The sequence below is a fragment of the Drosophila yakuba genome, chromosome 3R (assembly GCF_016746365.2).
Source record: "Drosophila yakuba strain Tai18E2 chromosome 3R, Prin_Dyak_Tai18E2_2.1, whole genome shotgun sequence".
NCBI lineage: Eukaryota > Metazoa > Arthropoda > Insecta > Diptera > Drosophilidae > Drosophila > Drosophila yakuba.
This window is the reverse complement of record NC_052530.2, coordinates 19,136,398-19,152,533: the sequence shown is the minus strand read 5'-3', so window position 1 is coordinate 19,152,533 and position 16,136 is coordinate 19,136,398. Positions and strand designations below refer to the sequence as shown.

Below are 16,136 nucleotides of genomic sequence, written 5' to 3'. Positions count from 1 at the left end.
TTTATTTTCAGCCCTAACAAATATTAAGTCAACCAAATCTTACCTAAAATTTTTAATCAAACTCGTCAGACAAAATATAATATGTGAAATGACGGTATATCATTTTAGAGAGTACCCTTGTTTCATGTTATTGCTAGAGTGACCAGGCGACTCCTTGAGTTCTTAGCAAGTTTTTAAATTTACTCTTATTCACCAACCATTTAGTTTTCGCCCAGATCGTCCCAATTGTTTTGATCCATGAACCTTGCTCTTCAGTATTCACAACAATTTGGAATCATAGATAATCATGAATATGCCGATCCTAATTGATGAGGTATAATGAAGAAGCGCAATCCATTACTTTGCTAATGGAACTGGAAGCTTTTTCGTCGCATCTGTAATTTCAGTAAAGCGACGTCTTTTATTTTTATTCCACTCCAAAACTTTTGACAAAAAGTAAAAAAAAACCTCGAATAGTATTTGGAAAAATTATATTTAAATTGAAACAAAATGTTTGTTGAAATTGTTTATGAAATTTGTAACTGAATTGTTGTTGTGAAAAATGGTACTAACGTAAACCTGTTGTGTTGCTCTAAACGCGAACCACAAAACCTGCTGGGCAGCGTTAGCGGACGCATCTGTGTCGCTTGACGCTTGTTTACTTGCTGTGTGGTCTTAAAACTATTAGGTCTATTAGGTTATTAGATTTTCCTGCTGCGCGCAAGGGGCTTGGCCAGCCACGCCATGCACGCTGGCCCAACTGTGTAGATAAGAGATAATCGATTTTCGTATTGCCATAGCGATTCGCCGTATTACCAACAGTTCGGCCGAAGTTGTAGCTAAACAGCCTCCCTACGAAACCAGGCAACTGCTTTTCTCCTGAGGATTGCCGTTCTCGTTTTCTATGAGGATCAGCAGCTGATGAAATATATCTCCCACGGACTGCAAAGGAAATGGCTCAGTAGCCTAGTTGTTCACCTAGTTTGATTGGTTTTCCTACTTACCTCGTTCTGTTTGGCAGACGTTTCAAGAAATGCTGCTCGCCAGGACTCGGCCAGCTTCTTGCCTTCCTCCGTGGAAACGGTTCGCTCCGGCTGCAGATCGGTCTTGTTGCCCACCAAAACCACAGGTACACTGAAAAGTAAGGAAGGTTAGCTTAACTATCAACTGGAACTCACAGGGAAAAAGCCTACTATTTCTTGCCCATCACATCCAGCAGCTTCTCGTATATGATCTTCACCACCTCAAAGGACTTTTGGCTGGTTATCGAGTATACCAGGACGTATCCGTGGTAGTCCATGCTGTACTGCACCGGGAATATGCTGTACTCGTCCTGGCCGGCCGTGTCGATGAGCTTCACGATGTAGTCTTGCGACTTTACGCGCTCGATCTTTGTGAAGGCTGTGAATGGGAATTACCGATCATTACGCATTGCTATGCAAGCATGGAGTCATTCTGGCTTCTAAGAAATCCGGACGGAAACGAATGTTGCACTTACTGTTCTCGATAGTGGGGTCATAGGAGTCCACGAACTGGCCCTCTACGAACTGTATGCATAGCGACGATTTGCCTGCAGGTGAAACGCAATTGTTATGGGCAATTGTTCATAGTTGTTGCTTTTGTCGAAATACTACGCAATTACAAGTGCTAGCAGCACAACAGATGGGTTTCATTTGGAATTTGCTGGGAAAACTTACCCACGGATCGGTAGCCCATCATAGCTATGTTGCGCTCCTTGGTTGGCATTTTCCTTGGGGTTAGGGCTTTCAAATAAATGGAGAAATGTATAAGTTTTGGGATTTTCCGCACTTTTTTGTTGCTGTCGCCCCTTCGACTTTTTGTGCGCTTGTGTGGGAATGCCTTTGCTCCTATAACTGTGTATGTGTGGAATATTGCTTCTGATTTTATTTTTCTTGCTGAGGATACTTGTTGCTATCACAGATAGGGCTTTTCCGCCGATTTTAATTCAATTATTATTTATCAGATCCTCTAAAAGAAAACAGTAATTCTCAAGTTGAGTCAGTGCTGCTGTCGAAGATGTCGAAATACCTCCTAGCTTAGCTAATACAAGGCATTTACTAGCTATTGCAAAACGGTCATACCGCACTTTCGACTACTTTTTATCGGTCGGCACTTGCAGTGTTTAGGTTTTGCGTAAAAAGGGCGGCTCTGTTTTTACATGATAAGAACAGACAAACAACTGCTCCTTTATTTAAAAAAATTGTATTAGCCGAGTTGTATATGTGATGTAATTAAGCTATCTTTGTAGCTATCAAGGTTTATTTTAAGTTGGTATGATGCAGATGCAGATGCAGCCATGTCTAGACAGGCCTTTGAAATAAGCCTTACTAAATCGATTGGTAATAAAATCGATAAGTGTTTACTTCAACATTTCTACAGCATTATTCTTGCATTTTTGTGAAAAGTTGTTTAGATCTGAGAATCTTCAAGTTTTCTAGTAGCCCCAAACCCACTTTAAATGGGTACAAAGCGTCGGAACATCGAGGATGAGCTCTCACGCTTCGAGGCGGAGATCTCGAAGCCTCCCGCCCGCAATCTCTTCGTGCCCAACCAGGTGCGCCCGATCATTGCCGCCAACACATACCACAACACGCAGAACAAGTTGCAGCATCACCAGGGAATCGGAGGATCGCGCCTGACCGTACCCCCGCCCCCGATACCACCACCACCCACCTTTATGTCAACCTTTGTGCCAACGGGCAGTGGAGGTGGCTCCTCTGCCAGCTCCAAGCCAATGTCGGCCACTCCCGTAGTCCTGAGCAGCGCCCCCAAGCTGTATCAGTGCCGGCAGTCTGTGCACGTGCCTACCGTGGCCGTCGCGCCCTCCATTGACATCAACGCCGTCTCTTTTGACGTGACGCAGAAGCTGAAGAAGCTTAAAGCGGAGAAGTCCGGACCCAATCCTATTGCAGAAGAGGCCATTAAGGCGGCGCGTGCATCATCGGCGCTGCAATCCTTCCAGACAACGGAGCGGAAGAAAAAGGACCGCAAGACTGTACGTATCGCTGGCGGCACAGTGTGGGAGGATACTTCGCTGGCTGACTGGCCCGACGATGACTTCCGAATTTTCTGCGGTGACTTGGGAAACGACGTCAACGACGAGGTCCTCACCCGGACCTTCAACAAGTTCCCCTCGTTCCAGCGGGCCCGGGTAGTGCGGGACAAGCGCACAGGCAAGAGCAAGGGATTCGGCTTCGTGAGCTTCAGAGAACCAGCCGACTTTATACGGGCCATGAAGGAGATGGACGGTCGCTATGTGGGCAGCCGACCTATCAAGCTGCGGAAGAGCACGTGGCGACAACGCAGCCTTGACGTGGTAAAGAAAAAGGAGCGCGAAAAACAGGTGCTGCTGCAGGCGTTCAACTCGATGACCTGAATCTGAGTGCGCATACCCTGTCCTTTAAGCTAGTTTCGGTCATTTTGACGTAGCAAATTATATTTCGATGTTGCTGCCAAAGATGAGCAATAAATTTACGTTTAGCAATTGACTCACTAACTTTTATTAAAGGAACTACAAACAAACCCTTCCCATTACGAGGTAAACCAGTAGCACATTTGTAAATCAGCAATTAAGCGATGTCTAGATATGTTTAAAAAGCTTAAACGGGGAAGCAAAACTAACTATATTAACGTAAAGCTTTTAGTACCATTTGGACTCTTCCTTGCCAGCGAGGAGAGGTCTCCGCGCCGCATCGCCGTCAGCTCGATCATCACGACATTCATTTTCATTCTCTCCTGACAGTCGCTGGTACTTTCCCTCTCTGCTGGGCCACCTGACCAGCGGTTTGCCGGCATCAGGTGTGAAAATGGAGGGATAGTATTGTCTGTAGCTTATATAGCCTGCACAGAGACCAATCAGGCCGCCGATGGTCACATCCTGCCAGTGGTGGTGGTAGTCGCAGGTGCGACTAACTGCAACCAGCAGTGCGATGAACAAAGGTATCACTGCGATGCAGAGCCGCCAGGTCTGTCCGCGTCCCCGGATATCGAAAGCGTGCAGCTTGGCGCCAATGTAGTAGGCAATGAAACCAAAACTAGCAAAGGCGACTAAAGGTGGCGTATGAAAACGGTTAGCGGGCAAGGATTAAATTCCAGACTTCAACTTACACGAAGAGTGTCCGCTGGGGAAGCTCTTGCGGCCTTCGTTTATGTCGCCCGGAAGTCCTGTGCAATTGAAATCCAAGCTGGAACTGTCTAAGCCACTGGACGTTGTGTTAAGCACCATTACGCCATCGGGAAAGCAGCGGTAGAAGTAGTCTGGCCTGGGCCGCCCCACTGTTATCTTTAGTACGCTTGTGGGGATGCCATTCATGCACAGGGCCAATGTCCAGGCCCAGCTGGCGGCCCTGAAGTCCCGTTTGTCTTTTGTGTACCAGTAGAAGGCGACAGTGACCAGAAAGGGAGCCACTATCACCCAAAAGAGCAGCTCCCCGCCCCTAACGATGTCCGGCCTCCTTGGATTCTTGTATAGCCACAGCTCTTCTTCATGGATTTCCCGCTTAAAAGCTGTCATCGTCTCCAGCTTGCTGTAGATATGAGTCATGCGTGATGGACTTAGTCAGCATTTGGAATGTAACACAAAAAACTCACAAGAAGGCAATGACGAGGAGAACGCGGAGTACAACATCTATGGCATCGCTGATCTTCGCATTGGAGTTCCCTGTGCTGGGACTTGGATCCCCTCGCTTTTCGGGCTGAGCGTAAGTGCTGTCCGCGTTCGTAGCAAGTTCATTGCGCCACATTTCGTCGTTGGACTTGGTAATCGATCCTGTGTGCCCGACGTCCTCTGCGGCACTGTCGCTGGATTCTCGGCCATCCTTACCCGCGGGCATTTCGTTAGTCCGTTGGGAATATTTGGTTGTCAGCTTCGGTCTGGTGTTTGTCGCCTAAATAATTAAACAGATAAGAAGCAAACGACGAGTCATTAATAGTTGCAATTATGCGTAGGATTGAACTAAATCCGGTGTGAGAAAGATTGATAAAAGGCCTATCTAACTTTGTTACTTCATGTACTTATGATTCGCGGATGGGGAAGGCTATTTATTGATGAATTAGCGAATGCTCTTAGAGAGTATACCGGAATAGTCATTCAAAACCCCCTTAGTGAAGCGGTGGCAAGGTGTGAAACGTACAATTTTCGCGATTAGATAAAAATACTGAAAAAAAAGTTCCCATAAGAGGAATTAAATTGAGATAAATATTTTTCTAATCATTTTTGCGATTGTGCCACACTAAAACTAAACTTTGATTCAATATTTTTCTGGGTATTCCTGGAATTAATCATAGCACAATCTTTTCTTTCAGTGCACACTTGGCCACGCTTTGCGTCAATGTTTGTCATCAAACGCGGTTACGTATGGCCAGAGACGTGTGGATGAACGTATAGTATAGTGCATGGCTATATCGTATAGGAAGCCGATGCCATATGCACACTTGGTGGATTTAAGCAGTTTTGCTTAATAAACATTAGCTAGCTGGCGCACCTGCTCCTCGGCTGTGCCTCCGATATTGCCGTTGCGGTCGATTGGATTTTCGCAGCGGCGACTTCGTAGGTCCGCTTTACAACTGGCGGGCATTATCACGGAAACCGATGCGATCTCCTAGAATTTGGGTATATTTGAGTTGACTTTGGAACTGTTTGCACTTGGGGCATGCACTTGCTGCTGATGCTGGTGCTGTTAATCTCAACGTGTTTTAAACTTGGCTGCTTTCCGACTGCGGATGAATGCTAATGGCAGGGCTTTTTATAAACTTTCTCTAATCTCGCGACAGCATTGTAAAACAAACAGCGAAGCAAACCCCTTCACTTCACCCCTCTGCGACAACTAATGCTCAAGAAAACAACAACAGCTGTTTGCCCTTTTGGTTAGTCGGATTAGCCGAGAGTTTGCAGCTTCGCAGTTTTACCTTTTAATTGGACATGACCGGGTTTGTGGCGGCAGCAATTAAAAGTCATTGCGAAAAAGACAGACGCACGCGACAAAAGCAAACATTTTGCAGACTTTTTTTTCTCTTCGTTTTGATTTGATTCAGTTTTTAGTTTGCAAACCAGAATCGGGCTGACGATAACGATTGTTATCGAAAGGAGTGCCAACTTGGCGCATAGCAATGATAAGTCAGGGTTGTTGGTGCAATCATATGATTGAAAAATCTCCGTCAGACCGAAATATAAATAAATAAAGTTATTTTAGCCTACAATGAGCACCAGAAACAGCGAAAAGGAGGCCGCTGGCCAGCTGCTGGATAACTTGTACCTGGACATGTTCCACCTCGTCGAGGAGCACACCCAGTGTCGGGTTAATTTGGAGCAAAGCAACGCCAGTGGGGCGATTCTCCTGGCCCGCACCAGATTTCAGCACGGAGGCAGTCACTGCGTGTCCACGGCCCAGATTCCCACGGAGAACAGTGCCGAGTTCAACGCTCTCTGTCGGGTGGTGGACTCCACGGATGGCATCTCAATCGAACGACAGAAGGTGGACAAGTCCAAGGGTTTCGTGGAGCCCCTCCACTGGTTCTCGTAAGCACTGATAACGCCTATGTGGGTCAATGTGATAACTGTTTTACACCTCTTTCCAGGGTTCTGCCACCGATGAGCTTGCGCAATGCTGTGTCCAAGTTCAAGGATTGTATAGAGCTGGTCGCCGAGAGCACTAATCTGCAGCGGCAGCTGGGAGAAGCGCTGGACTGGATTACAAATCTGCGCAGGAGTGCCGTGCTGAACTAGACTAGAATACTTATGGCGTACACACAATTTTTAAAATGTTAAGAATAAAGTAGATTTGAAAACCTTATTTAAACAGCTCCCTTATAACTCTAAAAAGAGAAACGAAGAATTATCTTAAACGTCAATTTCATACATACTTGACATATGATCCCACCTCATTTTCAAATAAATATAAATGACGACGAAAAGAACTTTTTGTAGTATCAACATATATTATTAAAATGTACTAAACCAATTAGTTTTTCCCAAACTAAGAATGCTATTAATATAGCCCATAAGAAATCTGGTCTTTTAGAAAAAACATAAAGTATAGGACTTTTACAATCCTTATGGGTTCCAGTAATGGAAAGAGTTTAAAATAAATAATAAAAATAATCTCGTATGCAATCTTTTCAGTGTACGCAGTCAAATTATTTTGCTTGTTTAATTGATCAAGTTCTATCAAATTCTTACTATTTAAATTTGATATTTTACTAATATCCAATTTGAAATATTTCCGCCAAGGGCTTAGCGCTCTCATGTGCGAGGCTGCCACTCGGCAAGAACCAGCAAGTGGGCAGCACCGCGAGTTCTACGCGTCAGCTGTTTGGTTTGTCAACCATTTTTCGCTTCGTGTTCTTAGCGAAAATAAATTTGAACGCGTAATTCACTTGTTACATTTGCGGAGTGCATGGTGAGTGCCCAGCTCAATGGTATTTGAGTTCCTTCGCGTCTCAAGATCCGTTTCTAAAATACTACTGGAACAGAAGTTGGGGCTCTAAGCCAAAAATCGATAATTGCTTTACGAAATAGAAGCGTACAATTGAATCTATTAACAAGTAATGTAATCACATTCCAGCCCAAATAATATAACATATTGTGCGAAAGCATGCGAGCGGAGGAAAAACGGAGGTGCAGATAACAGATAGCCAAGCGACGCCCAAAAAGTCACAGATAGAAGCGCAAGAAGAAGCTGCAGCGCGGGCCTTTGTTGTTGCGTCTGCAGCGGATCCAGGGCAGCAGCACCCTCTTGACCCACGCCCAATCACATACGTGCCTGCCACCCACTGCGAACATGAGCGGCGCTCGGGATCAGGCGGATCCCCCGCTGCTCCAGCTCGAGGACGAAGTGGATCTCATTGGGGACTTTGTCAAGGACCAAACGCCACCTACAAGCCAACTAGCTCCGCTTCTAAATGGGTTCGAGTCGACTAGCAACCAGTTGACCACCAAAGTTGAGGTAATTGCACTCCGTTCTCAACCTCACCCACTGCAATAAGAACTGACTTTTTTCTTTAGATCAACACTATTGGTTTGGGCAAACGCAAGACCAGAAGAAGAGGCAGAAAGGGGCGGGAACCCATGCTATTGTCGGTGGACGACGAGGAGGATGAGGAAGAGACGCCAGAGGAGAGGAACCACTCGAACGGGCTGCCGCCAGGGGAGGAGAGTGCCGGCGGCGATGCTGGTATTCAGAAACCGCAACTGGATAAGTTGGTTATGCTCCACGACGACCAGACCGACGACGAAGATGGCGAAGAGGCAGTGCTGTTGAAGAGAAGCTCAAACCCGCGCAACCAGAGATTCAAAGTTCGCACTGAGGAGAGCAGCGAAAGCAACCAACAGCCCCAGATCATTAGTCACATTGCACCCGCGAAGGTAGCATCGATATCTCCGCTAAAAACCACTTCGCACACTGCCCTCGTCCGTCATCCGCATGACGAGGCCGACGAAATTTGCCTGGTGCCAGAAATCGACTTCGAGGGCATGTCCACGGACGCCGGCAGCGACAACCGGGAGTCACAGCCGCTCTTGGGTGGAGGCAGTGCCAGTCACGGCAGTCGCATCAGCGAGCTGTTGGGTGGACTAGGACGCGGGCACGATCATGTGGAGTTCGTGTCGAACACATTTGGCGGTGAGTGCGCATCGGTTTAATGAAGTCGTACAAGTTGCATTAGTACTAACTACACCCATACTACGTTGCTCCCTTGTTTGCTTTGAGGCTTTACTTATGATGATTATCACTTCTACGTCCGCATATGGTGGTTCTATTTAAATAAGTAGAAGCTTAGAACAGATTATTTAGTGACTCTAGTCTGTAGCTTTAAACTAGCACTTCTGCCTCTGTAAAATATATGAATATAAACGTATGCATCTAGACTATAATATCCGTCCAAATTAACACAAAGAATTAAAGCAATGCTTACAAACACAGTGCATAAATTTCTGAGTCTACACAGGCACTCTGTTTGACCCAAGCATTTCCGTCCGCTTAAAAGATTATATACATGAGCTTTCCTTTTCTTGTTTAAAACCTATTGCAAATTTATTATTTACTTTTTAGAGATAATAGAATAGTTTATAAAACGAAAACACACATAAGCGTAAATAGTAGTCGCTACGAGGCCATAGTCGATTATTGCAAATTATTTTTGTATGTCCTTGCAAAGATAAATAATATTTCTTCAATACAAAAGTGATAATGATAAAACTAAAGGGTTTTCTAAGATTTAATGTGCACGGATCTAAAGCCTAATTGTATATATGTAGAATGTAGAATGTGTTGTGGGAGTGATTTGCACTGCCATATGTGTATCGTCTCGATCTCGGTGACTTTTGTGACTCAGTTGATCGTTTTGCTCTGCTGCATTTAAACATGTGAGTAATACCCCCTCATTTGTTTTAGTTGCATCTCGAAATGACTTCTGAACGCAGTCTAAAACGTTTTAGTGAATTCTCAATAGGTTTATATCCCTAGATACACACAGTTTGCTAGCCTTATGGCTGCTAGTCTTATAGTCATCGCCCCACATTTCAAAGTATTTTTTATACTTGTATGGTTTCTACTAGTCCCACTTTTTTCGACTTTAAACAACAAAATTGTGTGTTGTAAATGTTGGTGTACTTGGATGTCATCGTGGTCGTCTGTAGCTCGGGTTCGAAGTCAGTCTGGGAGCATTTAAATAAATTCAAGGAAGGCTCTTCAAAAATGGAACTTGTTCCTTTGGCAACTGTCGCCAATTGGACATAGCCCAATGTCGAAAACCAACATAAAGACGTTTCTCAGCCAGGAGCCATTGCCTAACACTATAGCAGCCAAGTACCCTGCCGAATCAAGAGACGATGAGCAGCCGACAACAAGCAAGGATGCGCTGGAGAGCAGCTCCTCGGTGCCCTCCGCCTCGGCGCCCTACGCCTGCATCTGCTGCGAGAACAAGTGCCAGCTGGACAAGAATTATCTTGAGACGCAGTCCGAAAAGGAGGGCACTCCGCCCTTTCTGGTGAACTCACCGTCAATGGCGCGTGACTCCAAAGATACAGTAACCGTTCGATTCGCGGCTCCTCGCTGCAATTGCGCCAATTGCCCGCTGAGGAACTTCTGTAAGTGGGGGGTTGGCCCTTATCGAAACGCTTTGGCTATGCTAATTGTGACCTGGTTCTCCTTTATCAACTGCCAGTCGACTCGAAACCTCTTGACTGCCGGCGCATTTCATTTAACTGTGGTTTAATGGAACGTTTGTCGAGCAGCAGTCGCGAAAACTTCATCCAGCAAGTGTTCTCAATTTGCCAGGACTTGCAGGGCGATTTTAACGACAACTTTGATTTCATAGGTAGCGCCGAGAGGATTTGCGTAATCTGTTTGATATGAGGGAGAGTCCAATTGTAAAGTGTAGGGTGGGGCCTTGAACTTCATCGCAGTTTTATACGCGTTTACGTGCATGTTCGCTTCAATTATTTTTATCCAACAGCTGGCACGACAATGCCGACTGATTTCGTTTTCAGTCGTCGTTAATAAATTATTAAAACCATAATTCTAAAGCAAATGCGTCCAATTTAAATGAACGAACAGTCTGTTCTTACACGCCGCTTGAGGCATGCGAATCTTCGTTTTACGCACAAACTTCTTCAGTAATTTTAAACTTTAGCGCAAATGTGTATTTGATTTAATTCTATTTAATGTAACTTTGAATCTTACAGATGACCCGCTTTTCTCGGAGATTGTGGCGAAGGCGGAGGGTGCCATCGAGAATGGTGTGCTGCCCGAGCGCATTTACCAGGGTAGCAGTGGTTCCTATTTCGTGAAGGATGCCTCCCATGTGAGTAGGAAATCGAGCCGGAGTTCTTCTAGCCGTTCTTGCGCATAACGTAGGAGTTAGGTCGTCCAGTTCTGGGTCTAACTTCGTTAATTTTTTACATTTCCGCGCATAGATAAATAAATCAGTTAATAGGGGAAGTTCTGCAACTATAAGCCTTTGCAAAACTTTTGGTTTTTTTCTGAAACAGTAGAAAAATATTTTAGAAGAATACCCGGTTATACTTTATATACTATTTATTCCAATTTAATCGATTTCTTATGTTTTTCCTCAGCAATGTCTGGCTGTATTTAAGCCAAAGGACGAGGAGCCCTATGGTAGACTGAATCCAAAGTGGACGAAATGGATGCATAAGCTGTGCTGTCCGTGTTGTTTTGGCCGAGCTTGCTTAATTCCCAATCAGGGGTAAGATAATATTACTTGTGTTTATTCATCAACACGACTTGTAATTATTCATCATATACAAATTGAGTAAATTATTTCATTTGTTAGGTACCTGTCCGAATCAGGAGCCAGCTTGGTAGATCGAAAACTTAATCTAAATGTGGTTCCAAAGACGCGTGTGGTTAGATTGGTTGCCGAGAGCTTTAACTACGCCCGCATTGATCGACAGAAGGCGAAGCTGAAAAAGCGCATCAAGGAGCACTATCCGTCGGCTCACTTCAACCGAATGAGCCTTCCTCTAAAGGTGAACTGCACTCGAAATACAAACCGATTAACCAATTAGGTATTAACCAATTTAATTTCTTACAGACTGGCTCCTTTCAGCTCTTCGTGGAGGGCTACAAGGATGCAGACTACTGGCTGCGGCGCTTTGACAGCGAACCTTTGCCGCCTTCAGTGGCCAAGTCATTTCAACTGCAGTTTGAACGCCTCGTCGTTCTAGATTATATTATACGCAACACGGACCGGGGCAACGACAATTGGCTGATCAAATACGTGGCACCTAAGATCACGACCCAGGTGGGTGGCACCGGCGGCAGAACCATGCACGGTATTGTGAGACCCAAATTGCCCAATGCGTTGGGGGCTTCAAAAATCATTGATCTAAACGAAGTGCAGGCTATTCCAAATACGACGGCCGATGGTCGCCAAGTAAACCACCTGGACGGTGGAGCAACCACCAATGCACAGCAGGACAGCAGCAGTCTGAACAGCAGCGAAGATGAACCCTCCTCGAGATCCCCTTCGTCGGAGCCCGATTGGAACGTGGTGAACTCTGCATTCATTCGGATCGCTGCCATCGACAATGGCCTCGCCTTTCCATTCAAGCACCCGGACTCTTGGCGAGCTTATCCCTACCATTGGGCATGGTTGCCACAGGCGAAAACTCCATTTAGCGAAGAAATAAAGGAGCATGTGCTGCCACAGTTGTCAGATATGAACTTTGTAGAGGAGATCTGCACGGATTTGTTGTACCTCTTCCAGCAGGATCGTGGCTTTGACAAGCGTCTCTTCGAGCGTCAGATGTCGGTGATGCGGGGCCAGATTCTTAATCTTACCCAGGCTCTGAGGGATGGTAAGTCGCCGGTGCAACTGGTCCAGATGCCAGCGGTTATAGTCGAGCGGTAAGTACTATATTTGCATGATTATTGATTGCCGGTAATGTTTCTCAATATTTCAGATCCAGTGGCAGTCGTTTCTTTTCCTTCACGCAGCGCTTCCAAAATAAGAGTCCCTTCTTCTCTTGGTGGTAAATTGCGAATTATTGGTACTTAGTCGCATCATATAATAGCCTCTGCTTTTATTTTTTAGCTAAATGGAGTGTAGCCCCTTCCAACCCCACCAAAAATCAAATCGAGCAGCTGGGTACTACCGTCTCATATTTTCATCATGTATATGCGATTAATTGTTCTTTAGTATATTTCCAAATCGTAATCGGTTGCTGTCGGCAAGTAGCCCAAAAATGTATTTTGTTGTATATGTTAGTTTCTTTCGCCAAAAAACACAAAATGTCATATTTAATAATTAATTACTTTTATTACGAGTTTATGGGATAACTTACCCGTACCATGGTTACATATTTAGAAAATATCTTTTGTTTGTGAAGTGCTTGTATAGTCAATTGTTTTCGCATAAAATACGAAAATCAAGGGAAGATCCTGGAGTTTTGTGAGATAATATGAAAGAACTCGCTTAAGTGGATTACACATTACTTTATTACTTAATTTAAATTATAAAGCATATAGGTGAAAAATTTAAAGATCGTCTATCCTCGTTAGCACTTCATTGTTATTAGCATAAGCAAACTTTTCCAAACTATAACCTAATTTATTTCATATTGTACGGTACGTTGCACACCAAACTAGTTGATGGATTCGGGAAGCTAAATAATGTGAAAATATATATATCAACCAAAATACAGATGTAAAGTATTTAATTGTATGTAAAAGGCAAGCCTTAAATATAAAGATTAAACTCAAGCTCTTTTCAAATATATGTATATACCTTATTATTAAATTAGAAAATATCTTTAAACTACCAGCAGACGTACTAAAGTCCTAAGAACTTGTACTAAAATTTAATAACTATAGGAGCCAATCGTCTGATGCATCCGATGCCAGTCTACTAAGTAAGACAGCCTCGCTTTTCTGGACCTCAATAACATTGCATTGAGTTAAAGTTTCGTTTTTAATGTATATTTCAACATATGGAATTTGGGATTCCATTGCATTGTTGCCAGCAACTATTTCAGAGTTTGGAGACGAGTCTGGTCCCAGGGGCTCGTTTTTAACTGGTATTTCGCAATCATTTCGAAAACACTCTTCTTCTGTAGGGCTAGACATAATAGTTACATGATCTGTTATGTTATCTTTGTTTCCTTCGAAAGCATTCTCTTCCACGGGGCTTAAAAACACTTCAATATCTGAACTAAATTTAGCAAGAGCTCGTTTTGGCGTAGCTAGGAAAGTGGATATCGACGGCTGATACCCTGTACTCAGCATACATGCCCGACCTTCGTACTTGTACCACTGTGTCGGCACATCTCCAGTGACAAATAAGTCGCGACCCACAGGAACGGTGCTTATGACTCGCTTTGGCTTGAGGAAGCGTACAAACCGCTCCAACTCCTTGTAGCTGGAGTGTTCCGAGTACTCGATGCCGATGGTGCTAATTCGCTTTCCGTAGGAAGGCTTTGTGTTTTTTTCCCACCCACTTGGCCTTATGCCCAGCAACATATCATATTGGTCTTCAAATAAGCTGAAGTAATCAACCAGGCTCTGAAACAAAATAAAATCCTTAATGAATTGCTGCAATAGTAAGGTTGAGCCTGAGCAATTTTACTCAAAAGCTTGACAATTTTAGAAATATACTATAGACCCACCGGATAGCTGATTTTTCCCATTGCAACAACGTGCAAGTTTGCTTCGCGGGGATCTTCTGTTAGCACGGAATCCAGTTCTGGCCATTTCAGACATCTTACAGCAGTGCTGCGATTGCTTTCCGTCCAAACTCTCAGATTGAACTCTTTCGCCAGGGCAAGCCATATCTTCTCCTTTCCTATCACATAGGAACCGCAGACGATAAGTATTCGTTTAGATGCATTTTTCTCTAAGAAGACGCGCACCAGATCAACCGCTCGGTCAACGCTCTCGCTTTGGTGGCAAAAGTCGTAGTTTTTGTTCAGATACGTTGTATCCAAATAGAGCAGGTCGATGTTTGCATGGTTCCAGAATATCGGTAGGGATTCCATGTCCGCGCTAGCCCGAAAGTCTCCAGTGTGCAGTATGCACTCGCCAGACCTCAGTTTAAAGAAGAACATAAGTGCTCCAGGACAACTGAAAAGAAATATCAGCTTGGTAAGCCTCCAAACAAAAATAGCGATTGCTCTTACTGGTTAGCTTCCAAAGCGGTTACTTCGACGCCATCTACTGTCAGGGTCTGGTCCACATCAATCTCATAAATGTACGTTTCATCGATTTTAATAAATGTTCGCACCAGGCGCGCTGTAGTTGGACTCACGTAGAGAGGATAGCAGAACTTTTTAGTCAGGCCGATGTAGTGATCCGCATGAAAGTGGGTGAGAAAGTAATGTGTGACTCTATCTATATCCCCAAACTGAAAACCATCAACACAGAAGGTTGTACCCTCCACGACTTTATAGGGCGGGCAAGGCTTTGGTCTTTTTTCTTTGCGTCCAGTTCCTTTTTTAGAGTTTTTGGCCAGCGGGCTTTCCTTTGTGATTGTAACCGTTGATGAGGGTGAAGAATTATACGATGAGAATTTCTTGGGGACGTGCGAAATTTCCTCTCTGCATAGATTGTCTTTGGGACTGCATAGCTGTGTTTCTGGTACGGAAGCCTCTGGACTTTTAAGCTTCGATGCTATTACAGGGCAACTTGTTTGACAGGGAGTGGCTACTACGGAAGGTTTTGTTTTGATGGTCTGCTCGTCCTCGGAGCACAGGTCAATTACTTCCGATTCGGAGAGGGCGTTCTCCTTGCCTTTCGCACGGCGACTAGGCTGCACTCGCTTCTCTGACGGTATCGCATCCAGCTTGTCCGTGGCGGCGAAGGAAGTGGATGTAGACTCCTCGAACAGGCGTTTGCGTCCCCTGGGATTTCCTTTCCGCTTGGCCAACGGAGGATCCACCGTCTTGGAGGAGGAATTTGGCACCATGTTAACTTTGTAGTTCTTGACAGCACTTGCAAAAAAGCTATCTATGCGCAATTGTCCTGGCAGCGGAGTCTTCTTGCTGGAACGTTTGAACGCAGTGCTGGCTATGATTGAACATGGTTCCGCTTTTGGTTGGATTTTTTTTGTCGTGGAAGCCGCACGAGCTCTTCCCCTTCCTTTTTGTTCCGGCGTTCTGTTCTTGGTCGTGAGCGGTGGTTCCGGTTGCACATTTTTTTGTGTAGTGGCCTGCAGATCTGCAATTGCTTTTATCTTTATTTTTCCTATATTGGACATCTTGTTTACAAATAACTCAATAGCAACATCATGCCAGGATCCCACATGTTCGATTGCCCGATAGCCAGACGAACTGCTTGTTATCATATCGAAAAATGAGATGGCGAGTTCTACCCAACCCAAGGTCCCACTAATAATTGCGAGCGAAATTTGAATTGCCCACTAAAAACAAACGTAATAAAAAATGTGTTAAGTACATGTGAGTCTCCCAAAGGATGAATTTTCTGAATACTTTAAGTACCAATGACCTGTTAAGCACTATTGAATGAGTGTAATATCGTTAAAATTCTACGAGACGATCTGTTGCTGTAAAAAGATTAGGGATTTTGTATTTGTTTTTAGAGTCACATTATCCAAATTATACTGTCTTACTGTTTTTGGGTTGGCTCAAAGTCTTAAACTTCGGCACAAAATGATCCGAATAATGG

The 16,136-nt window shown here is 44.5% G+C and overlaps 6 protein-coding genes across 11 annotated transcripts; 3 read left to right on the top strand and 3 right to left on the bottom strand.

Annotated features, from left to right (window-relative positions):
- Positions 1–453: 453 nt before the first annotated feature.
- LOC6537476 (GTP-binding protein Rheb homolog) lies at positions 454–2,024 on the bottom strand. Its single transcript, XM_039375862.2, has 5 exons — positions 1,677–2,024; positions 1,478–1,549; positions 1,173–1,380; positions 984–1,113; positions 454–921 (listed from the first exon to the last, which is right to left on the bottom strand). Exons 1-5 carry the CDS (start codon positions 1,723–1,725, stop codon positions 832–834), a joined length of 549 nt encoding a protein of 182 aa, XP_039231796.1. The 5' UTR covers positions 1,726–2,024; the 3' UTR covers positions 454–831.
- A 315-nt stretch (positions 2,025–2,339) lies between these two features.
- On the top strand, positions 2,340–3,488 carry LOC6537475 (RNA-binding protein 42). Its single transcript, XM_002097995.4, has one exon. It carries the CDS (start codon positions 2,459–2,461, stop codon positions 3,374–3,376), a length of 918 nt encoding a protein of 305 aa, XP_002098031.1. The 5' UTR covers positions 2,340–2,458; the 3' UTR covers positions 3,377–3,488.
- On the bottom strand, positions 3,471–6,386 carry LOC6537474 (phospholipid phosphatase 5). 4 transcript variants are annotated; one of them, XM_015192883.3, is made up of 5 exons: positions 5,662–5,809; positions 5,484–5,600; positions 4,591–4,886; positions 4,108–4,526; positions 3,471–4,047 (listed from the first exon to the last, which is right to left on the bottom strand). In XM_015192883.3, exons 2-5 carry the CDS (start codon positions 5,574–5,576, stop codon positions 3,641–3,643), a joined length of 1,215 nt encoding a protein of 404 aa, XP_015048369.1. In that variant the 5' UTR covers positions 5,577–5,600; positions 5,662–5,809; the 3' UTR covers positions 3,471–3,640. The 4 variants fall into 4 exon arrangements, with proteins under 4 accessions (XP_015048369.1, XP_015048368.1, XP_015048370.1 ...); XM_015192882.3 differs by lacking the exons at positions 5,484–5,600; positions 5,662–5,809 and adding an exon at positions 6,255–6,386; XM_015192884.3 differs by lacking the exons at positions 5,484–5,600; positions 5,662–5,809 and adding an exon at positions 5,908–6,063.
- Positions 6,105–6,791, top strand: LOC6537473. Its single transcript, XM_002097993.4, has 2 exons — positions 6,105–6,517; positions 6,577–6,791. Exons 1-2 carry the CDS (start codon positions 6,198–6,200, stop codon positions 6,722–6,724), a joined length of 468 nt encoding a protein of 155 aa, XP_002098029.1. The 5' UTR covers positions 6,105–6,197; the 3' UTR covers positions 6,725–6,791.
- A 462-nt stretch (positions 6,792–7,253) lies between these two features.
- Positions 7,254–13,236, top strand: LOC6537472 (phosphatidylinositol 4-kinase type 2-alpha). 3 transcript variants are annotated; one of them, XM_002097992.4, is made up of 9 exons: positions 7,254–7,397; positions 7,563–7,943; positions 8,003–8,618; positions 10,682–10,800; positions 11,072–11,202; positions 11,290–11,485; positions 11,551–12,365; positions 12,422–12,490; positions 12,553–13,236. In XM_002097992.4, the coding sequence occupies exons 2-9, from the start codon at positions 7,779–7,781 to the stop codon at positions 12,554–12,556; spliced, it is 2,115 nt and encodes a 704-aa protein (XP_002098028.2). In that variant the 5' UTR covers positions 7,254–7,397; positions 7,563–7,778; the 3' UTR covers positions 12,557–13,236. The 3 variants fall into 3 exon arrangements, with proteins under 3 accessions (XP_002098028.2, XP_015048367.2, XP_039231791.1); XM_015192881.3 differs by lacking the exons at positions 7,254–7,397; positions 7,563–7,943; positions 8,003–8,618 and adding an exon at positions 9,523–10,084; XM_039375857.2 differs by lacking the exons at positions 7,254–7,397; positions 7,563–7,943; positions 8,003–8,618 and adding an exon at positions 10,528–10,612.
- On the bottom strand, positions 12,934–15,780 carry LOC6537471 (DNA cross-link repair 1A protein). The gene is made up of 3 exons (XM_002097991.4): positions 14,633–15,780; positions 14,123–14,576; positions 12,934–14,018 (listed from the first exon to the last, which is right to left on the bottom strand). Exons 1-3 carry the CDS (start codon positions 15,706–15,708, stop codon positions 13,326–13,328), a joined length of 2,223 nt encoding a protein of 740 aa, XP_002098027.1. The 5' UTR covers positions 15,709–15,780; the 3' UTR covers positions 12,934–13,325.
- Between the last annotated feature and the right edge of the window lie 356 nt (positions 15,781–16,136).